We start from the raw sequence: 22556 nt of genomic DNA on the forward strand, positions 1-22556 counted from the left end.
GGGAAAGGGAAAGGGAAAGGGAAAGGGAAAGGGAAAGGGAAAGGGAAAGGAAAGGAAAGGAAGAAAGAAAGAAAGAAAAAAAAAAGGTCCATTTCGGAGGCTTGGGTTTACCATGCTTACAGTTCCACCAATAAATCATCTCCCAATCTGGGCCTGGAAAAGCACTGGCCACGGTTTGATTGCTCCAGCCCCAGGTTGCCAGGCAACCAACACAAGGGGGAAGTCTGAGAACTGCTGACAGATAGCCAAGTGGCTGAAACAACAGACTTCTCTCTGTCAAAAATGTGTTTCAGAGGGCCACTTCCCCACCTCTGCTCTCTGCTAAACACTACACGATTGTAAAATCAAAATCAAAAGGCCACTGTAATAAAAACACACTTCCTGCTCAATTACTAATTGTTAAAAAGCTGTGGGGAGGCCCAGATCACACAGTGTATGGCAACAGAAATGTGATACTGTAAATGAGATAAAGTCAGCAGCATGCGAGAAACCTGATCTAAATGCAGCTCTGTAGCTTCAAGTCAGGGGACCTGGTGCGTGGAGCAAATAAGCTGCTGGAGAAAGCACAGGGAAGAAAATAACGCATGTTGAGATGTTGAAGAGACAAAGCAAACAATAACTAAGAAGTCACGGGTTCACATTACTTAATAATAAAACCAAGAACATTCTCAATTGTTGTGAAACACAATCTGGAGATAATGAAAGTTTTCTCCCCGGCATGGATTTCTTACAGCGGAATAGGGGCAAGGAAGGCCTATGACCCTCGAGAACCGTGTGTGTGTGTGTGTGTGTGTGTGTTTTGGGGGGGGGGTGTTTCCCTGATGGGCGACTGTAAGCTCCTTCAGACAGTGCCTGATTCCAAAGAGGACTGGTTCCCAGACCCTCCAGGATACCAAAGTCCACAGATGCTCAAGTGCCTTACGTGAAGTGGTGCAGCACTTGCACATCACCTCCGCGTGTCCTCCCCTGTGTTCTAAAGCACCTCCAGGTTATGTACAATACCTAACACAATGTATCAATAACTGCTATGTAAACAGCTGCCGGTGTGCAGCAAATTCAAGTTTCGCTTTTTGCAACTTTTTGGAACTCTTCCCCTCAATATTTTTTATCTACAGTTGGTTGAATCCACTGTTGCAGAACCTGAAGATGTGGAAAGCTGACTGTAGCAGGTCCAAGTCTGACAGTCTAATGTAACATGGGAAACATCTATGGGGCATGCCCAAGCCAATAACATCACACCACAGTCCCACCAAAAGCTCTATGGTCCTTCCATGAAACCGTTTTATTGAAATTGTCATCTAGGACTCTTTGGAAACTGACTGACTGTGGTATTTGGAAGAGGCCAGCACTCAGAACACAGTTCTTCATCTTTTTTATGCCATGGAAATTTTTGGCAGTCTGGTAAAGCCTAACCTCTTCTAAAAATGATTTTTAAATGCCGAAAATAAAGTGAGATTACAAAGGAAACCAGTCATACTGAAATCCAGTCATCAAAACATTAAAAAATGCAAATAAACGTACCTTATTTAATAACATTAAACAAGCTCTCGTAGAAGATTTTGATTTTTGTCAGATTTGGGGGGGGGGGCGGGGTATTGTTTTGTTTTATGATATGAGCTCAGATTATAAACCCCTGGAGGGCAAGGACAGTAATTTATTCGTCACTAAATCACCAAAGCAATGCGTGGCCTCGTTCCCTGCCCAAGGCTGACCAACTGAAGGCTCCCAGGCTAGCCCTCTCCACAAGGCCGGTCCAGATTCTACGGGGGCCTTTCCCTGCGCTTTCCCAGCGCCCGGAAGTGGGCCGGACAAACAAGGTTTGTAGGCAGGTCCACAGTCTGCAAAGCAGGGTGTGCAGACACCAAAGACTTTCTTAAGGGTTCACGGACTCAAGTAATTTTAAGGGAATTCATTTCCAAACCTTCAACTTTCATATATTTTCTTTCCTAAAATTCATCTGTCTGAGAACACACTCTTGTGAGGCAGGTGCAGTCCTCCTCTTCCACCTCCCCTTTAGCAATCTTCCTCCCCTCACTTCGCACACAAAGGCATCCCTCTCTCCCATCTGGAATGCTACTAGCACTGCCCTATGCAGAAACTCCAGCCACCAAACAAAGGGTCAATTCAAGACACCAATGTTCCTGTTGACGCAGGGACCAACTCCAAGGTCACAGTCGGAAGCCTCATGCAAGTCTCGGGCACTTTCCAGTTCTTTACTTTCAACGAAATTGAAGGAGGATCTTGTGGAGGTGTCATCTGATAGATTACTGAAAATCAAGTCTGATGATAAATTATATTTCTTGATTATGGAAGGAATTCAATAACTGAGTGACAAAGCTATCATTTCTATCTATTTATGTAAACAAGATTTCTGAGCACTTACATCTACAGATAAGTGACGAGTAAGAATAAAATTGATGCAGAATATGGCCTCACTCTTACAAATAAGTAATATTCATCCAAGAACTAATGTGTTTAAAAACGGAATCATCTAATTTCCAAAAAATATTAAACAAAAAGTAAAATTTTATCAACTTTTATAATATCTTGTTGTTTTGATCAACTGTGCACTAATAATTATTATGATAACAGGGGCTTCCGTGGTGGCACAGTGGTTAAGAATCCGCCTGCCAATGCAGGGTACACGGGCTCAAGCCCTGGTCCGGGAAGATCCCACATCCCACGGAGCAACTAAGCCTGTGCGCCACAACTACTGAGCCTGCGCTCTAGAGCCCGTAAGCCACAACTACTGAGCCCACATGCCACAACTACTGAAGCCCGTGCACCTAAAGTCCGTGCTCCGCAACGAGAAGCCACCACAATGAGAAGCCCGCACACCGCAACTAAGAGTAGCCCCCGCTCGCCACAACTAGAGAAAGTCTGCGCAGCAGCGAAGACCCAACGCAGCCAAAAAAAAAAAAAAGTATTAAAATTATTCTGATAACATAATCAGAGAAGATCTTCTTTTAACACTTAGACCTTTATTGCTAAAGGAAATGACAACACGCACACATATTTGAAACGCACACGTCTGTCGTAGGGAGTATGAAAGCGTGATCTGACAATAGACTCTCAAGCAAAAAATGCTTTATATAAGGAATAAAGTCTACGAGGAAGTAGACTGGAAAATTACTAGTTACACGTTAGCAGGGGGGAAAAGATAAATTGTAAAATATTACTGCCCATTCATGTATTTTATAATGGACAATAATGGGTATAAATGACGATGGCAGCCAAAATGCAGTGGATGTATTTAAAGAAGTGATGGAAAAAATAAATAAATAAAAATTAAAAAGCGATGGGACAGTTTTATTTCCAAATGTCAATATTTATGACACATGAGAAATTACATCCTTATGATGAAAAAAGTGTATGCCAATGTAAACTTGGGAGGGAGTATATGGCTTTTTAAGCAAAGCTTTTTTAGGGGCTCTATGAGGAACACTTTTAACTTTGTACCTAAAAGGAAGACAGGAACTCCTGGGGGTGCCGAGCATGCTCCACATCCCGGCTAGGTTTATTAGACTCTGGTTTTACCTAACAGAACCAAACGAGGGTTATTAAAAACACTTTCTAGAACCCAGACAGATGGCACCACTGAAGACCCTACACTGTGTTAACTGCTGTTCCACTGAGGTAAAAGCCATTCTTTGAATTCCCAAACTGATTATGGCACGTCTCTGCTCAAGAAGAATAAAGAGTTCAGACTCCACAGTGTGCAGTTAAAGTGCTCAGTGATCTCCGTTCTATCACTCCAGCCTCAGCTCCCACCAGACACAAGCATCTGGATTAGAAGTTGTGTTCAAATGAATTGAGGCTTCATCTCAGCTCAGCGGGAGACGGTGCCGTGTTAAACAACGTCTATGAGAAATGCAAGAAGGAGGAAGGGGGTAGCACCTGGCCTGCACGTCTGTCCCAACTGCCCTAGATTCAACGGAAGCCAGCCCCCTGCTATTGCCTGAACATGCCCCGCACTCTCCCACCTCTGCATCTCCTGCCCTGATGTTTCTGGGTTTTTTGTTTTTTTTTTTTATTCTACTTAATTAATTTATTGTTTTCTTTATTTTTTTGCCTTTGTCGGGTCTTAGTTGTGGCACACAAGGGATCTTCGTTGAGGAACACGTTCTCTTCGATGCAGTGCTGGGTCTTCTCTCTAGTTGAGGTGCATGGGGGATCTTATTTCCCTGACCAGGGATCGAACCCACGTCCCCTGTGCTGGAAGGCGGATTCTTCACCACTGGACCAGCGGGGAAGTCCGCTGCCATGACGTCCTGTCTGGGGATCCTGTGCAACATCGCCACGGAGCCGCTCTTGGGCTGGACTATGTCGCTTGGATTCCTGGGTGTCCTCACTTACCACTGGTGTGACCCTGAACAAGTATGTTCACTATCTCGTATCCATGTTCCGTCACCCTCCTCTGTCCCTGCATTGTTCTGCGACCCCACCACGGAACTTCCCACAATCTGCCTGGTACCAGGCTCTGGGCACCCAAGTCCATCACTGCCACTTCTCTCCATGAGTGAGGGAGGTCCTGTCTGGGGCCATCTGGCAGAGTCCTTTGCACATACAAGACAGGCATCTAAGGAATGTTCTTCAATGACAAATCCTATTATCAGAACCTGGGCCTTTCAGGGCCAGAAGGAGCCTAATTACTTAGTTAATACTCGATTTTTTAAAAGAAGATCAATGAATGGCCAAGCTATGAAAACTGGTCTCAACCAGAAACAGGTTTACCCACACTTTTGTTTTTTACCACCAAACTTTAATGACGTTACAAGTGGGTGGTTTTCTACAGACAGATGGGGAGTTATCTGAGAATAGTAAAAGTGAAGGGAGGGGGTAGAAAAAAAATAAGGAGGAGAAACTAGACTTTCTTGATTTTGATCAAATCGTGAACCAAAAGAAGAACGGGACACAATGGCAGCGAAAACATGCAGAGGAAATCTCGCCCACCAGCAGTGCGTTTCTGTCCCCCAGTTAATTTGAGGAGAGCTCTGAGACCTCTCCCGGGCTCCAGAAGACCCGGCTGCTCTGACCACAGGCAGGCAGACAGGATTGGTGGGACCTTCTCAACACTGTCTAGGATGGTGAACAGTGGGACAAAATTCTTGTGGCCTAATAAAGGATGAAAGAAATGTTCTCCATAATGAGGAAATGAATTTTTTACTTATCAAGCTCCTTCATGCCTCTTTTTTTTTTTTTAAGGCCTGTTTGATAAAACACATCACACTGAGCAGCCATCAAAGAAAATGAAAGCACAGTGACATCTAAAGGGAACTCCAGGGCTGGACAGAGCCGCCTTTGGAGTTCAGCCACAACTTCACAACTTCTCCCCATTCTCCCTTCCTGGCCATAGAGAACACTCATCCAAAGCGACCAGAAGATTATCAGCAAAAGTTTTAACAAGAACCAGACCCTCATCTTCTGGTCTTTCCCCCAATCCAAAAAGTCACGAAAACGGCTCACAGAATCTTTTCGGCATTTAAAAATATTACGTTTTGCGTCCCCCATACTGGAAAACGCACGTCTATGCGTGACAAATGCGTGGATTTCACGTGAAAGACAGCAACATGATTTTACTTCCATAACAAAGTTCCCACTTCACCTTTCAGCCAAATTCAGCCTAAGCTCACCAAAAGCTCCTGGGTCCTGAAGGCATTTATCTGGTCTGACAACGAACAGCTTACAGGCAATTAAGACATGACCCCATAGATCACCAGATGGGGGTCAAGTAACTTGGATTATTAGAAAGACGTCTATCGCTCCTCCTAAAATGACTTGAACTAGCAGAGGTGTGGGCTGCCCGGACTTGCTCAGCAGAAGGTGCTTTGGAACGAGGAGTGCTGCTCCCCTAAGAAGGCAGCCCCGCCCTGCTAGAGCCCGGGTGCAGCTCATGCATCCTCTTCATGGAATCTACCCGAATTACCTTATTTGTGTTCATTTATTTGTCTTTGTTCCCCAGCAGGATGCAGGCGCCATTAGAACTGTGTGTCCACCGTTATTTCTATCTCTAGAGCTTAGACGGTGCCTAGTTACACAGGTAAATGCCTAGTACTTGTTGAGTGACTGAGGAAACAAATAGCACAACATATTCTGGAGCCAACACTCCAACCTGTGATCTCAAATTCTAAACATTGTTCTATTCACAAAATCCTCCCTCGTCGCCACTTGCCTCCATCTTCAACCGCTACATATCACCTCAACTCAGTTTACCACTGACCGAGCCCCGCTGGGAAGGAAGGCGCTCTGAGACATGCACTGGCCCTCAAGAAGCACATCATAAGGCAGGGCAGCACCCAGGGGCCAATCCTCAGCTTCCCTGGAACGATCAGCCACAGCACAAACTTCCTTCGCGCCCCTTCCCCATTATTCTCCTCCCAATCCCTACTTCTGACTCGGGACGTCTCACCCTCGCAACCCCAACTGGATCCTTACACCCTAGAGACCTACTGTCTTCTCTCCGCCCCCTTTCCTCCAAACGCCCTCATAGCCGAGGCCCCCCTTCGCCAGCATCCTCACAGAAGACCCACACGACATCCCTCTCCTCTCAAGCCCTCCAATGACAGGGCCAGCAGCCTCATTCTGGGCGCATTCCTTCCTGTCTGACCACATCACCTACCACCTCTAGACACTTTCCTCGTCGTAACATCAACCAGCCAAGCCAGCCTCCCCGCTGCCTCAGTGATCGGACACCGCACTAAAAGGCCTTTTCTCTACCCTACTTTCTGATAGCACTCTCAGGAACAGGAAAAATCTTGCCCAGAGCCCCTCTGATGTTGTGTTTGCAACCACAATTCCTGGTGCCCTCGCTTTATCCCAACCTAGCCATCCACTTATGGCTGGAACTCGGTGAAAACATCTAAGATATAAAACTAGAAACTTTCTTTTACTTACTGCTGCACAGTCACTATGAATCCCATACAATCTCTTCTTCTTCTTCTTCTTTTTGCGGTACGCAGGCCTCTCACTGCTGTGGCCTCTCCCATTGCGGAGCACAGGCTCCGGTCGCGCAGGTTCAGCATCCATGGCTCACGGGCCCAGCCACTCCGCGGCATGTGGGATCCTCCCGGACCGGGGCACAAACCCGCGTCCCCTGCATCGGCAGGCGGACTCTCAACCACTGCGCCACCAGGGAAGCCCCAATCTCTTCTTCTTGACTGTGATCTCTAGCCTCTCAGCTCCTCTGCCATCTCCGTCCTGTTTCCCCAAGTTGCAGATGCGGCCTGGACTATCGGTTATTTCGGCAGTGCAATCAACACTGGTAGACATGCCTCAGCACCCCGGCCTTGGACCAATCTTTCAATTAAGTTATATAAAGGACAACCCCAGTCCTATCATTGCCCACATTAAAAGATATGTACTTATCCCTCATTTCCTATTAAGTTAAACATAATATTTAACAAATTACACAAATCCTTCTCCTGCCTTTTGAGCTATTCCTTTTCTGACTTCGTGCCAAGTGGCTTCATCACTTTGTCCATCCTTCTGCCCCTCAACGTAAAGATTCCCTACGAGTCTCTCCTCCCACCACTGCACTGTTACCCCTGGCAACCTCATCCGATCCTTGCCCTGCCACTGACTAGTTCTGTGGTCCTCAGTGAGCTAATTAACCTCTTCAAGTCCAGTTTCCTCAACTGTGAACCCTCTCTGCAAACGAGAAAGCTCTCCTATCTTTAGACCTTCCTGTCTAACTGCTACACCCACCTGTATCTTCTACAATCATCTCAAATTCAACATAAGCTCTCCTCTCCTCCCCTAAAGCAAGTACTCCTGATTTCACAATTTTATTAATAGTACCAACAGCCTCCTCCCTTGTACCAAAACACAAAATCTGAATGGCATCTCTCCACTTTTTCCCTGTTTCCCACCTCCAATCAGCCAGGCTTCTCCAGAGAGGCCATGCAGTGTAGCAGGTTAAGAGCAGGGCTCTGGAACCATGAGGCCGGGCTGGAAAGCAGCCTCTACCAATCGCTCTGTGACCTCGGGAAAGTTCTCCCTCCCGTTTGTGACCCAGCTTCTTCTTCTGTAGAATGTCAATAAATGAGTCAGCTCACATCAAGTACTCAGCACAGCACCTTGGCACGTAACAATGGTCGTACTGTAACTCCACAGGCCTCTTGATTTTAATCCCTCCTCTCGATTCTCACAGCCTCTGCCTCAGCTCTTCTCAGCCTTGCCTGTACGTAGAACCCCAGCACCCTGGCTATAACCCAGGTGAATTAACTCAGAGTCTCTGGGGTGGGACCCAAGCTTCCATTGTGTGTGTGTTAGTTAACGTTTCTTGTGTGGTTCCAGTGTACAACCAAGGTTGAGAACCACTGCTATAAACTCGGGGCTCTCCACATCTCTCACTAGAACCAGAGTCCTTATCCCATCCTGTGGTTCTCAGAGCCTGGAACATGGATGCCCGAGTCCCACCTAAGAGATTCTGATTCAGAGCGCAGTCTGGGCACTAGGACGTTTTAAAGTTCTCCAGGTGATTCTAATGTGTAGCCGAGTTTCAGAACCGTGACCGTGACCCCCTTCTCCACCCACTTCCATCCATCATCCTGTCACTGCCAGACTAATCTTCGATGACGGTCCCAAGTCCTATCATTCCCCACATTCAAACATATGTAATTAGTCCTTATTCCCTATTAAATTAAAGATAAACTCGTCTTCCCATAAAGAGTGGTTGGCTTTAAATAAGCTGTCTTAAACACTCTTCCACCCATAGCTTCCTTCAAACTGGGTACTCGGCTACTAAGCAGCTACCCACATTCTTTCATGCCTTTGTTCTTCCGTTAACCTCTATCAACTCTGCCGGTTAAAATCCTATCTATCCTTCAAGGTTCCTCTCAAATAACACCTCCTCCTCAGCGCCCTTCCCGATCTCCCTATTGGAGAACACAAAGCAACAGGTTCACCCCTGTGTCTCCCGTGGACCCCAGCACACTGCCAGGCGTAGAAGAGGCACTCGAAGCGGGTCTGCAATTGTGCGGCTTCTATCTGCTCTCTAGGCGGCCTGTGGCAACAGCATCCAACTCAAGCACTCATTCACACCCACAGGCAAAATCAGTCAAGGGTGCCACACTGCCAGGCAATTATCAAGGTTATGGTGGCTCCTGCAGAGATCTTAGCAGCTAAAGAACAGATGACGTTTATTTGTCTAAAGTCACCAAGAAGTTCCTTTCGAATACAATATTGTCTTTAAATTGTTTCTAAAAATCTAAGCTAAATACAAAACATACCACTTGAATAACAGAAGAATGAGCAACAATGGGAATGGAAGATTCAACCAGAGGAAGAATGACGACAGTGAACAGTGGATAAAGGGGTCTCACAACACCCAGCAGAGCCTCACACAGAGTGGGTATGAAAATTCAGTGGAATTCAATTTGACGTAAGGCGAAAGAGAAGCCCCTCCTCTCTCTTATTCCCTGTATAATATTATCTAAGGCACATCTAAAGTTGGTTACCCAGAAACTGACAATGACATTTGGTTTTGCGCTCTAAGAATCCCTTTTGTCCAGATATTCATCTGAAGGAGAGGGCCTCTCCTGCACATGCATATCCTCCAAACAGTGGAATTCTCCACACCCTAAAATTATTTCAAAGCAGCAGAGGACAATATGGTGTGATGCTTACTGACTCTAAATGTGTGGGCAACTGAAGGATCCCTCTGAAAGTTTGCCTAAAAGCAAGTTAATCTAAACGGATCCTTGGAATGTTTGCAAGATAATCTAAATGGATCCTTGGAATGTTTGACAGGGGTTTTAAAGAAAGGGGGTGGGGAGGGGACAGGAGGAGGGAGGAAGGAAAAATGTGAGGTGATTATAAAGTCAGAGAGTTCTAATGAGGAAAACAAACTACCAAGGTCAGACCCTTCTGGGGTGAAAAACTTGGGAAGTTGACAAAGAAGCTGGGCTATCCCAAAGGACAATCTGAAAATAATTTTCTAACTTTAGTTATTGCTAAAAGATTGGAGAATGTCATTTCTGTGGACTTGACTGAGAGGGAAGATTCCAAGTATTCAGGGTCCATCCCACTCTTTAAGCTCCTTCAGGAGCTTGGAACAGCTTTGTCTGATGGAAACATGAGTCCCAAGCTGTGTTCTGCTGGGGACACAGGAATGGGAACCACAGATACCCGGAGCCCAGTGTTTTCCACAAGCAAAGCTATTTTAGATTTAGATTAATGTTACCTGGGTTTTGGGTCCAGGTCAACTAGTTCCCTTACTAAGATCTTGTTAAATTCCTTTTCTAACACTTTCCTTTCAAAAATGGATCACCAAGCCTGTTTCGTACTGTTACCCTAAAAAAACCCTAGATGGAAAAGAAAATGACTAATTTAGGCTGACAGTGCCTGTTTGGAAAAGCAGCTTATTAGCAAATGTGACACCTCCACAGACTTCAACAACAGAGGCTCCCAGAGAAGATTCAGGGCTGTTAGGAGGAAAGAGATTGAAGTAACATAAAGCAGAGCCCCTGATGATGGGTCATCCTTTCCTCCCACTCTGCCATAGTACATAATACTCGTTAACGTGCATCTCTGTAGTCTAGAAGATTCTGTTTTATTACTGCTGACGGGAAAGATGAGGCAAAAAATAAACTTATCATCAAAACTTACAAACTGACTGCAAGAGAAAACCAACAGCCCTCCGTACTAAAAGGACTCGTGAGTGTGCACGTGTCCATGTTTTCAAATTTCTTAACCAGAGATGATTCCATTAGCTTTAGGCAAAACATCTGCCAATGTTTTACCTGGGAAGTAAAAGGGCGGGGGGCAGCAGGCCAAGATGCATCAGGTCCAGATTCGACACACACCTGTCAGGCATCGCAAAGCTCGTCCTTTCCCCCTCCTCCTCCTTTTCTTATTCCTCAGACAAGAAAACTAAGACCCAAGGAGGGGACCCAGTTTCCAGAGAGCAGAGCGGAGCGTAACACCCTGACCTTGCCTTCCCCCAGAGTTCCAGGTCTGCACTTCAGTCGTGCCCTCGGTGCCCTCGGAGAACGCGGGGCAACGGCAACAAAGCAACAGTGACTCTACCGTGTCCCGGACATTCTCCTACTTCCAGAATAGAGGCCTTCCTGGTGCTGTCAGGGGTCGTGATTTCTGATCATTTAATAAAATGATCCAGAATGACACAGTATACACTTAAAAAAAAAAAAATAAAACAGGCTCTAGACACATTAGACTCTTTAGCCCTCAGGCCACGTGATATAATTTCAGTCAGTCTGCTCAATTCTGATTCCTTTTTACTTGTAGCTTTCCCTGCCTCCTCCTTTTTAGTTCTTTGGTATGTTTATTTGATAGGTCTTCTGTTTCGTCCTGCTCGGATTAAGTACATGGAATCTAGCCCTTTGCAAGGGAAGAAAACACTCCAAAAGTGACCAAATAGTGGGAGCACACTAGAGGTTTAGAGGAAACCTGACAGGAAAAGTATATTACGCACATCTCACAGTCACAAAAAAGACTGCCCAAGACAACCGGCCAACCGTAAGAAAGAGATGAGCAAACAGGTCATTCTCTTTTGAAAGAGTGATGGGTTTCAAGGGAAGGTGGGTTAGTCAGAGTAGGCAGTCTCACACTGGGCCATCTGCTGAGGCTTCTTCCTTCTCACCCTCACGGCGGAACACTGCAACCACACGCATCAGTAAGTATCAAGTGATGCTGGCAAGGAATGGGCCTTTTATAGTTGGAGTCTAGAAAAGAAAACCACAGACAACTGGAAGGGGTTGGTTGCTCCTTCCAAGGGAAGCTACCAAGAAGAAAAGAACAGGGAAATGTCCAGTTAATTCTGCCGGAGTTAGGGCGTGCACTGGCCCCGTGCAGGTTGAAGCAGAAGCTCTCCTTGATTGTATCAGTGCCGGGGCTCAGCCACATGGGCCAACTCCACTGAAGTGATCTGAGGATCTAGGGGGTTGAGAGTAGAGGTGGGGCAGGGAGAACAGCCTCTGCTAGGTTTCCCTTCTATTCAACCCAGTCAAACAGTATTTTCTGATGATCAGCTTTGCCCCAGGCCCTGGGCTATGCTCTGGGGATACAGGACCCTAGCACTTAGCTAACACACTAGGTATGTCACTTAGAGATCTTGTTTTAATCTGTCTTCCTCACTAGAATGTCAGCTCCACGAGGATAAGGATTTCTGTTTGTTCTGCTCACTGCTGTATCACCAGCACATAAAATGGTGCCTGGCAGAGTGCTGGTGCTACACAGACGTTTATGAAATAAATGAATGCCTTTCAACCAGTAATCTAAAATCAGAACTAAGTATCCTGGTAAACAACATGAAGGGGTCATCCCATCTTCACGCTCACTTGCCATCTGCCAAGCCCCAACACCAAACTCAACAAATGCAAAGCTGGAGACACAGACCTGGGCCTGAACACTAAGTGGTGAGCAAACTGCAGAGACTGTCTTTCTCCTTTGTGACCACCAAACATATTCTGCTTCCTAGCACCTCAGTACTATGCTGTATAGGCGTGGAAAATGCACTGGAATTTACCCATATAAACATACTTTGGAAAAATGTCCTAAAGCAAGTGCTGAAACATAGTATCACTTAGCAGCATGCAGCGTATTAGGAGAAGAAGAATGAAACGCTACCAGGAAATATAAAAAAACGGGCTGGCACTCTAGTGAACCAAGCAACTGGGGGCTACCGAGGCCATTACTACTTCTACCTAAGAGAGACTTTAGATTTAAGACATAAGTGGGCCAGGAGAGAGGAGACAGCGATAAATGAGTTACCTCCTCTCAATGTAGGGTTCCCTTTTCTTTTTTAACCTCCTGTTTCCTTCCCCCAACCCTGAATTCTAGTTACCAGGCTAATACGGTGTGTTTCACCTGTGAGAACATAAGGCTCCAACGTCACTATCCTCAGAGCATTCCATGCATGCACATGAAAACTGACTCTACTTCTGTTGCTAAGGAACCACAGAAGGAAAGGTTTTCCAACCTCTTCATTTATAAAATACCCACTTTGTCTATGGGAGAACAAATGCAATCTCTCAAGTCCCCTTGTGCCCTGTTCTCATTTTTAAAATGAACAGAGAAAGATGATGGAGAGTGGCTGAAAGTGTATGCCATCTCCATTTCTTTTACATGTCCCTGAAAAGGAGATGGAAATCACGGCTTCAGTAACCCGCCGCTCTAGGATTTACTAAGCTTCCAAGCTGAAGCTTCTCCCGGCACTCCCCCGCTTCGAGCAAAAATGAAAACTGTCCCATAAAAATTACTCTTTGACTTTAAAAGATTATCCTGAGCGGTGAGAAATAATTTAGGCTACGCTTATATTCAACGTGAGGTTACTTCCCAGGTCTCTGTTCCCTCTGCATCACCCCAAGGCCTGAACACATACACTTGCACGAACATACAAACAGATACACACACACACAGGGAACCCAAAAGCATGGCACAATTTATTGTTAGCTTTCTTTAAAAACAGAAGCAAAAAACTAAAATTAGGGCTTGGGATAAGGAACTTAAAAACGTATTGGTTAAAGAAAATGAAAAAACAATGACCTTGTCTAAAAAGAAAAACAGACATACTAACTTTGAGCATAGTATAAAGAGGAAGCCTAGAAAGCAATAAAGCCAAATATGTGAAAGGCAAGGCCACGGCTGAATTTGTAGATTGAACCCAGAGGCAACTTCTACTGATAAGAAATGCTGAAATAAATTTTTGAAATATCACTCCCCTTCTAACGCTTGGCCTATTTCATTTACTAAAGGATTCTAAAGTGCATTTCTCTTTACAGCTTGTTACACAGTAGAATCTTTCTGCAAACTAAGTGACAAAATTGACTGCCTTATGCCAACTTTTCTGCACATATAACTGATTTTTAAAAATAAATTTATTTATTTATTTTTGGCGGCATTGTGTCTTTGTTGCTGCCTGCGGGCTTTCTCTAGTTGTGGTGAGCGGGCTCCAGGCGCACAGGCTCAGCAAGGGCTTAGTTGCTCTGGGGCATGTGGGATCTTCCTGGACCAGGGCTCGAACCCGTGTCCCCTGCATTAGGAGGCGGATTCCTTTTTTATAAATTTATTTATTTATTTGTTTGTTTTTATTTTTGGCTGTATTTGGTCTTCGTTGCTGCGCGCAGGTTTTCTCAAGTTGCAGCGAGCAGGGGCTTCTCTTCATTGTGGTGCGCGGGCTTCTCATTGCGGTGGCTTCTCCTGTTGCGGAGCACGGGCTCTAGGCACGTGGGCTTCAGTAGTTGTGGCACGTGGGCTCAGTAGCTGTGGCTCGCGGGCTCCTGAGCACAGGCTCAGTAGTTGTGGCGCACAGGCTTAGGTGCTCTGCGGCATGTGGGATCTTCCCAGACCAGGGCTCGAACCCATGTCCCCTGCATCGGCAGGTAGATTCTTAACCGCTGTGCCACCAGGGAAGCCCCTTGATTTTCAATTTGATGTCTGATTTCTAAAAGGGCTTGACAATAAACTCCACTCTATCCACACTATCGACTTCTTTAAACAAGAGTTTGATTCAAAGACTGATGGGGTCAACTACAGAAAAAATAGTTGTTTCATTAATACCTGAAACATTAGGCAAACTTCACCTGAATCTACATTTTTCTTTCTTTTTTTTTTTTTTGTGGTATGCGGGCCTCTCACTGTTGTGGCCTCTCCCGTTGCGGAGCACAGGCTCCGGACGCGCAGGCTCAGCGGCCATGGCTCACGGGCCCAGCCGCTCCACGGCATGTGGGACCTTCCCGGACCAGGGCACAAACCTGTGTCCCCTGCATCGGCAGGCGGACTCTCAACCACTGCGCCACCAGGGAAGCCCAACATTTTTCTTCTTTAATATTAAGGGACTGATTTTTACCACGGACCATAATAAGAATACATAACATGAGTGAGTAAAATAGATACATTACGTGTAAGAAATATGTCAATATTTATAATTTTTCTTATTTTTTCTACTCTCATATCTAAGAATTAAGCTGTTCATAAGAAACAGTAACCAATTTAGTTTAAAATTAGAGGAAGCGTAATCAGTAGAGAGAAAAAGCTTTGATCCAATTTAAAAATTACTAAGTACCTATTATGCACTGCACCAAATACAACATGTCTATATTTTGGGTTCTAAGCAAACTGTAGAAATTTTCAGATTAAGATGACTTTAGAAAGTGAAAACTTTCATATTATGATTCAATTTATGTAAGCTTACAATTACATAAAATGACGTATGTACGTGAAACAGTGCTTTGAAAAGAGTACGAAACCAGGAGACTGTGAGATGGTGGTGAGGTTTCAACTTCCCTTTAATGTTTTTATAATAACGTTCTAACCAGAGGGAACATTCACATAAAATTTACAAAAGAAGAAGAAAATGAATGGATTCATACTAAATGACCTCCTGTCATCAACTTTTTTTTTTTTTTTTTTTTTTGCGGTACACGGGCCTCTCACTGTTGTGGCCTCTCCCACTGCGGAGCACAGGCTCCAGACGCGCAGGCTCAGCGGCCATGGCTCACGGGCCCAGCTGCTCCACGGTACGTGGGATCTTCCCGGACCGGGGCACGAACCCACGTCCCCTGCATCGGCAGGCGGACTCTCAACCACTGCGCCACCAGGGAAGCCCCATCAACATTTTTTGAATGACTTTATAAAATGTTCAACACCTCTGGAAAGTGGACAATTCCCCAAATAAATATAATACAATTAAGCCTTCCTCTATATTGAATATATAACATTTAAAACTAAACACCAAGATTATGGACATCTTAAAGCTCATGTGCAGATCGTTTACTGTAGGCTGTGGGAAGTTCTCTCCCCCTTGTCACTGTCCCCCTCTCTCTGCTTTCACCTCCACTACCTCCTGCTGCTATAGGACCTTCACTCTGGGTTTCCTGTGAATGCTATTTTCTACAGCTGCTACACAAACAGTAAATAAAATTCATTGTATATTTGCCCCACTAAGCAGCTCTGTCTTCTGGCACATCCAGATGTCTGGCTTGAAAAGAGTGAACAATGAAAACAATGTTTTCTCGAGCAAACATTCCAAAAAGGGCATAACAAAGGCGTCTGAAGATGCTGCTGGGGAAAGACACCATGGAAATAGCTGTGTGTATTCTGTGTAATTCCTTGACCAGCCACACGGGTTCATTGGATTACAGATATTCAGAAAATTAGTTTGCCGTGTCATGTCAATTTTGAAAGAAGGATTTTCATTTATATTTATGATAAACTGAGCTTTAAATTGAAGGATGGTTCAGATGTTTTAAAATTTACGAATTTGCAAATCCATGTACATGGCCAATTAAGGTTTATCGCCACCACAGATTAACTATCTTTGGATAAAAATTTCAGAGGCTATTTGTATCTAGGCTGTTCACCTCAATGTACTATGTCAAGATTGGTATGAAACAGTTAAAAAGAAGCATTATTTCAAGATAAAAGTTAGTTACCCAAGATGAAATGGAAACACTCTGTAGGGACATCCCAAGCAACAAAACCTCTCCCGTATGTAACACCTGGAATTTTGCAGAAAGCTAATTCAACACGAAAATAATTTCAAAAACACGGCCAAGTGGATGGGAAGCAAAGGGTGAAATGCACAGCTCAGTGAAGCACCCAATCTTACAACCTTGCAAGTCAGGCCAAACTCCACAAGGAAAATGCAGGCCCTGAATTTTAAAAAGAATTCAATTAGCATCCCCAGCATTTCCATAATCAACAGCTGAATGCTAATTAAGAGCACAGCACCAAGCAGCAATGGAATCCCAGCGCAATAAGCAACAACACAACAGCGCAAATGCCACCTTCGGCTTGCATGCATAAATAAACAGAACTAATAACTACCCAAGCAGGGAAGGGTGACTTAATGCGTTCCGATTAGGTGCAGTGCAGCCTGGGGCCTTTGTGTTACATTTAAATGTGCTCATCATGTTTAATTAAAAACCGAATAATCTAGGGTTTGGGGTTTGTTTGTTTTTTTTTTTAAAGTTCTGATCTGTACTTTCCTTCTCTTTCTCTTCTCAAGTTCTACTGATCTGGATGGCTTCCTGAAAGGGAACAATATTCTTAGCATAATGTAAGTGAAACTGGTTAAGCACCTGTGTCACTCTCCAGTGCAGCGAGCAGCAAGCCACTGGCTTTGGCTCCATCTTTGCCCATACCGTGGTGTTCAATGAGCGTCATGAATTAAAGCAAAAATGCTTCTCTGATCTGACCTGGTTTATTTAGCCCGAAACGCCGTCACGAGCTAGCTACCAAGGTGTTTCTCACAGTCTCTCCTCTAAAACAGAGTTCATTTGTCACTATCTGGCAGAGAATTTGACAGAAATTGGCACAAATCTGGCTTCAGTTCAACAGAATTTAAAGTATCTCAGCCCCAAGGCAACTTCAATAAGAAATACCATATCTGTAAACACACAAAGTGTCCAAGGAATTACTGAGAGAAAAGTGTGAAATGAAAGGCCTCCTACTGTATAATTCTGAGGCCTAAGATGTCGAGGATTAATGATTATCTGAAAGACCTGGGAAGAAGAGGTCGGGTGATATTATTAATCATAATTTGGGAACTTTTTCCGAAAGTAAAGCTTTTAAGGTTAGTACTGGATGCATATAAAAGTTTTTCTCCTTGATGCTGATGCGTCATTATTAACAATTACAAGTTTTAAAATGCTGGCTTGAGGACAGTGTCACTTATAGCGAAGAATCTTGAAAAACAACCATCTTGAATACAGAGTTGTCAGTACTTCTCAAGCGCCTCAAAGGCAGACACACCATTCTCACTGTTAGAAAGTCCTCACTCTTACTATGTCTACAGACTAGAAGGACAGTCAACTCAGAAATAAGGACCGTGAGGACCAAAACTGGTGACAGCGGCACAAAGGCCACACGAGACGGCAAAGGATGAGCCACCAGTAAAGGATGCAGACAGGAGACGCGGTTCAGCAGAGGGAGCGCTCGCCACGCGCCGGGCCGGAGAACACGCTAGGCCTCAAAGGCGGTTAGGGTCCGGGTCTGGGTGGGCAAGGGAGGAGTCTGTTCCCAGAGCAGAGGACCCAGGAGGTGCCCAGGATGTCCGCTCCCAGCACAGCCAGGGGTTCCCACCGGTAGGCGCTCATTGCACCAACCCTCTCACACAGAGAGTCTGATTCACGCCAGTGCAAAGGAAAGCAAGTTCATCGACACTGGCATCAGGTCAGATGTTGGGTAGTTGGGTCAGATTCATATACTGGAGGCGATGAAGTTTAAAAATAACTAGAATGTCCAAGTATATAGAACATTGAGAGGGAAAAAAAAAGAGGCAGGCTCACATATTTATTTGAGTTGGGGCCCATTTATTTTGCTTATTCTTGTGATTCCTGGGGTGGGAAAATCAGCAGAAGGGATCACACGCACAGAGCAGGTATTTACTCACAGCCAAAACCAGGCTAAGGTTAAGAGTAGTGTTGGTTTATGTGCCCTGTTGCCACATAAAATGATGGTGGCGCAGTGGCTGAGAGTCCGCCTGCCGATGCAGGGGACACGGGTTCGTGCCCCGCTCCGGGAAGGTCCCACATGCCGCGGAGCGGCTGGGCCCGTGAGCCATGGCCGCTGAGCCTCCGCGTCCGGAGCCTGTGCTCCGCAACGAGAGAGGCCACAGCAGGGAGAGGCCCGCGTATGGCAAAAAAAAAAAAAAAAAAAAGATTCAAAGAAGTGATGTGGACACATTCATCTGGAGCTTCCCTCAGCCTATCAATTATTCAATCACTCTCTCTCATTCACTTTTGAGGTTTCAGAAAGTGAAGCTTAACTTCCTATGAATAAGGCAACTGTTTGATCCTTAGGCTCTGCAAGGGCTGGATGACTGCCAAAACATTTCTCAAAACTTACACTAAAACAAGAAGCAAACACGATAAAAATGAGCCCAGACTGACAAGGATTTATGCAGTTAAATACCATTATCCGGGACTCTGAGTGGGCAGCGCCCTGGAGTCGTGGTTCATTCTTCAGAATTAAGCTGGGCTTTTCCCCATGTGTCAGATCCCGCCCCGCTTCATCCTACTGTCTGTGAAAAGTCCCAAAGAGGCAGCCGTGGGGACATGGCCCACACTGTGCCTGATATAAGCAAGGGCTGCTGGAAAAGGAAGCCAGATTTCTTTCAAGCAGGAAGAGCTTTCTTTTAAGCTGGAATCTGAAAATTCCAGAGGGAATGAAAGGTCAAGGGAGGAATGAATGGAGGGAGAGAGTCATGGCTAGTGAGGAGCTGGAGAGGCAACAGTGAAAGGGGAGGGATGACGGGGGCGGAAGAAGAGGAGAGACCAAAAGGAACCGCAGACCAAGTGAAGGAGCGTGAGTCTGAAGCAGCCACCACAGCTCATCAGTGCTGACCACGACCTAGGATGGGTCACACGGGCCACATTCGTCCCATCCCCTTATGTCTGTCCTCCACAAAGGCTTTTTGTAGAATTTAAATTTTTTATCCATCAAATCTCTTATCTCCTTCTCACATAAACAGGTCTACAGTGGAAAACAACATCCATATGACTTTTTTAAAAAGTTGAAGTAGAGTTGATTTACAATGTTGTGTTAATTTCTGCTATACAGCAAAATGATTTGGTCATACATATATAAATATTTTTTTCATATTCTTTTTCATTATGATTTATTACAGGATACTGAACATAGTTCCCTGTGCTACACAGCAGGGCCTTGTTGTTTATCTATTTTATATATAGTAATTTATATCTATTAATCCCCAAATCCTAATTAATCCCTCCCCCACCCCCTTTCCCCTTTGGTAACCATAAGTTGGTTTTCTACGTCTGTTTCTGTTCTGTAAATAAGTTCATTTGTGTCATATTTTAGATTCCACATATAAGCAATATCATATGGTATGTCTTTCTCTTTCTGACTTACTTCACTTAGAACGATAATCACTAGGCCCATCCACGTTCCTGCAAATGGCATTATTTCATTCTTTTTTTATAGCTGAGTAATATTTCATGTTATACACACACACACACACACCACATCTTCTTTATCCGTTCATCTGTCAATGGACATTTAGGTTGCTTCCATGCCTTGGCTATCATAAACAGTGCAGCTATGAACATTGGGGTGCACGTATCTTTTCAAATTAGAGTTTTCTCTAGATACATGTCCAGGAGTGGGACTGCTGGATCATATGGCAACTCTATTTTTAGTTTTTTAATATATGACTTTTCAAAACAACTGAGTTTAACATTTTCACTTCGGCCACTATCTGAATAACAAATATTTAAGGTGTTTCTGTCTCTCTGCTAATCATGTAAAGTTTTAACATTTTAAATTTCAAAACGGCAACAGCCGCTTCGTCATCAGTCTCATGCCGAGGTGGGCAAAGGGACTGCTGAAAAGGCGCTCTGCTACTGAGCCTTCAAGGGCCACCTCAGCCCCCCTGCCGCCTCCCAGTCCTCTCCCCATTCCATTCCTCTCAACCCCCAGCCTCGGCAACCTTAGCCATTCCATGAACCCGCCCCCTTGGCTCTCCACTCAGCAGACACCCAGGATCTCAGCGCTTCTCACCACCACTGCTGCTGTGCTGCTCCATCCCCAGTCTCGGGCCTGGACTCTCACAACAGCCCCCAAAGCCCACGCTTGACTCAGCAGCCAGAGGGCCCATCTGCTCGGAAGCTGCTCAAGCTGCCCGTGCAGAGCAAACAGCAAGGCCCTGAACACAGGTCCACAGGCCACCCTGACCGGCCCCGCACCTCTCCTACCGCCCTCCCCTCAGACACATTCCTGCCTATTTCTCGAACATGCCATTCCAGGCGTGCTTTCACTTTAGGGCCCCCCGACCTCCAAAAGGCTCGCCTCCTCCCTTCTCTAAGGTCTCTGCTCCAACGGTGCTAAATGGTGCTCACCAGGCATTTCCTCGAGCCTCCTCACGAAAGACAGCCCCCTACCCAGTTCATCCTCATCCTCGCTGCCCTACTGTTTTCCCCAGCCCATGTCTCACCCCTTGACATACACTGATTTACAGACGGTCTCCCCTCGTGAGGTGGGGCTTTGTGTTCCCCTTGATGGCTCCTAACACAGCACCTGGCACATAATAAGCCTTTGACAGATACTGCTGAAAAATGAAAGAGCAGGATCAGGAAAGCCATACAGTTTCTAAACAGTCTTCCTTAGCGTAGTTTTAAATACAGGCAAGGAATTTACAATCAATCGATACGTGTATCAGTGCCAGCGCTCATCTTAATCTCGTTCAACCTAAATGGCAAATGTCAAGCGGTGACATTCCTATTGAAGACTCTTATTGCAAAAGCACCAGAAATCTCTCAGTCTTTTACAGCAATTCCTTTCCAAAGTTACAAGATGGGGGATGTAGCTTCATGAGAACTCTTTCTGCTGGGATAAAATCCATGGGTTTGAAAAATCTGTATTTGTGGATACATTTCTATCTCCCCACCTTCTTTAATGGGCCACACTAACAGAATGAACATGAAAGATCCACTGTATTTATCTAATCGAGTCCCCGCTTCCTGCTCTTGACTACTGTCCTTCAGCAGGTTAGGGGCCCTGCCAGCCTACACAATAAAAACGGGGTAGCAGCCCTACTCTAGGTTGGGTACCAACTGGTTTTCAAATGATTGTGTCTTAATACCGGGAGGTATCAAAAGCTAGCTTGCACCCAAAACAAACCAACCAACCCAAATTAGTTTTTTTAAAGAGCAACCATTAACTTTTTTCCCTCTTTCCATGACACCTGGGAAAATCTTTCCCATTATCTACAGAACCAGTGCTTACTAAAATCAAGTCTTTCCATACAGTTATGAGGCTTCAAGGCTCCCTCCCTTGACTGACAGATGCCATGGACAGCCTGCAGCCACGACTGGACCTTGGGAGAACAGCGAGAGGCAAGCCCCCGACGCCCCGGACCCGAGGCAGACCCCGCCCCTTGCCCCCCACCCACGGCCCCGCCAAGACCCGAGGCAAAGCATCCCTCACCCACCACCCCCGCAAGCTCACCACTTCGTCCTCGGTCCAGCTCTTCTCAATCAGCTTGGGCACAGGCTTCTTCACCAGGCGCTGCAGGGCTTTGCCAGCATCATAACCGCTTTCATGGAGCTAAAACAATAACAACAACTTTAGTTTGCTACCTGCACCAAATAACAGAACTGAGAGCAAATCAATAAAGGCGGGGACCCTGCATTTACTCTAACAGAAGAGTCACGAGACGAGCATACAAGACTCAGAGCCATTTTAGCCAGCACGATAATTCATTCTTATCCAACCGCCCGCCCCCCACCAAATTCAGCTGTTCTGCGAAAGGGAAACAGGTAAGGCAGAGAACATTCTGGCAGTAACAGAAACAGGATTAAGAGTGACAATGACATTTATTGAACATCTGGCCTGGGCTATTGCTAAGTACATTCCATTAACTCATTACCATTCTTAACCCTATGAAGAAGGTCTTCTCTCAATCTTACAGGGTAGGAACTATCGTCACCCATTTTACGTATGAGGAGACTGAGGCATGGAAAGGTCAAGTAAAGGTGCCAGTAGGTGGTGGGGCAAGACTCAAACCCAGCCAGCATGACCTCTACTCTTGTCCCATTTTCCCCAAAGAGACCTAAAGACAAGCTAGATCATGT

General features: G+C 45.4%; 1 protein-coding gene across 1 annotated transcript in view; it reads right to left on the bottom strand.

Annotated features, from left to right (window-relative positions):
- Nucleotides 1-22556, bottom strand: part of RERE (arginine-glutamic acid dipeptide repeats) — a 257951-nt gene that overhangs the window by 70986 nt on the left and 164409 nt on the right. Inside the window, exon 10 of the mRNA XM_065873056.1 lies at nucleotides 21931-22029. Coding sequence (XP_065729128.1) covers nucleotides 21931-22029 — 99 coding nt within the window. The remainder of the gene's footprint in view (nucleotides 1-21930; nucleotides 22030-22556) is intronic.

Source organism: Phocoena phocoena, chromosome 1 (assembly GCF_963924675.1).
Source record: "Phocoena phocoena chromosome 1, mPhoPho1.1, whole genome shotgun sequence".
Classification (NCBI taxonomy): Eukaryota; Metazoa; Chordata; class Mammalia; order Artiodactyla; family Phocoenidae; genus Phocoena; species Phocoena phocoena.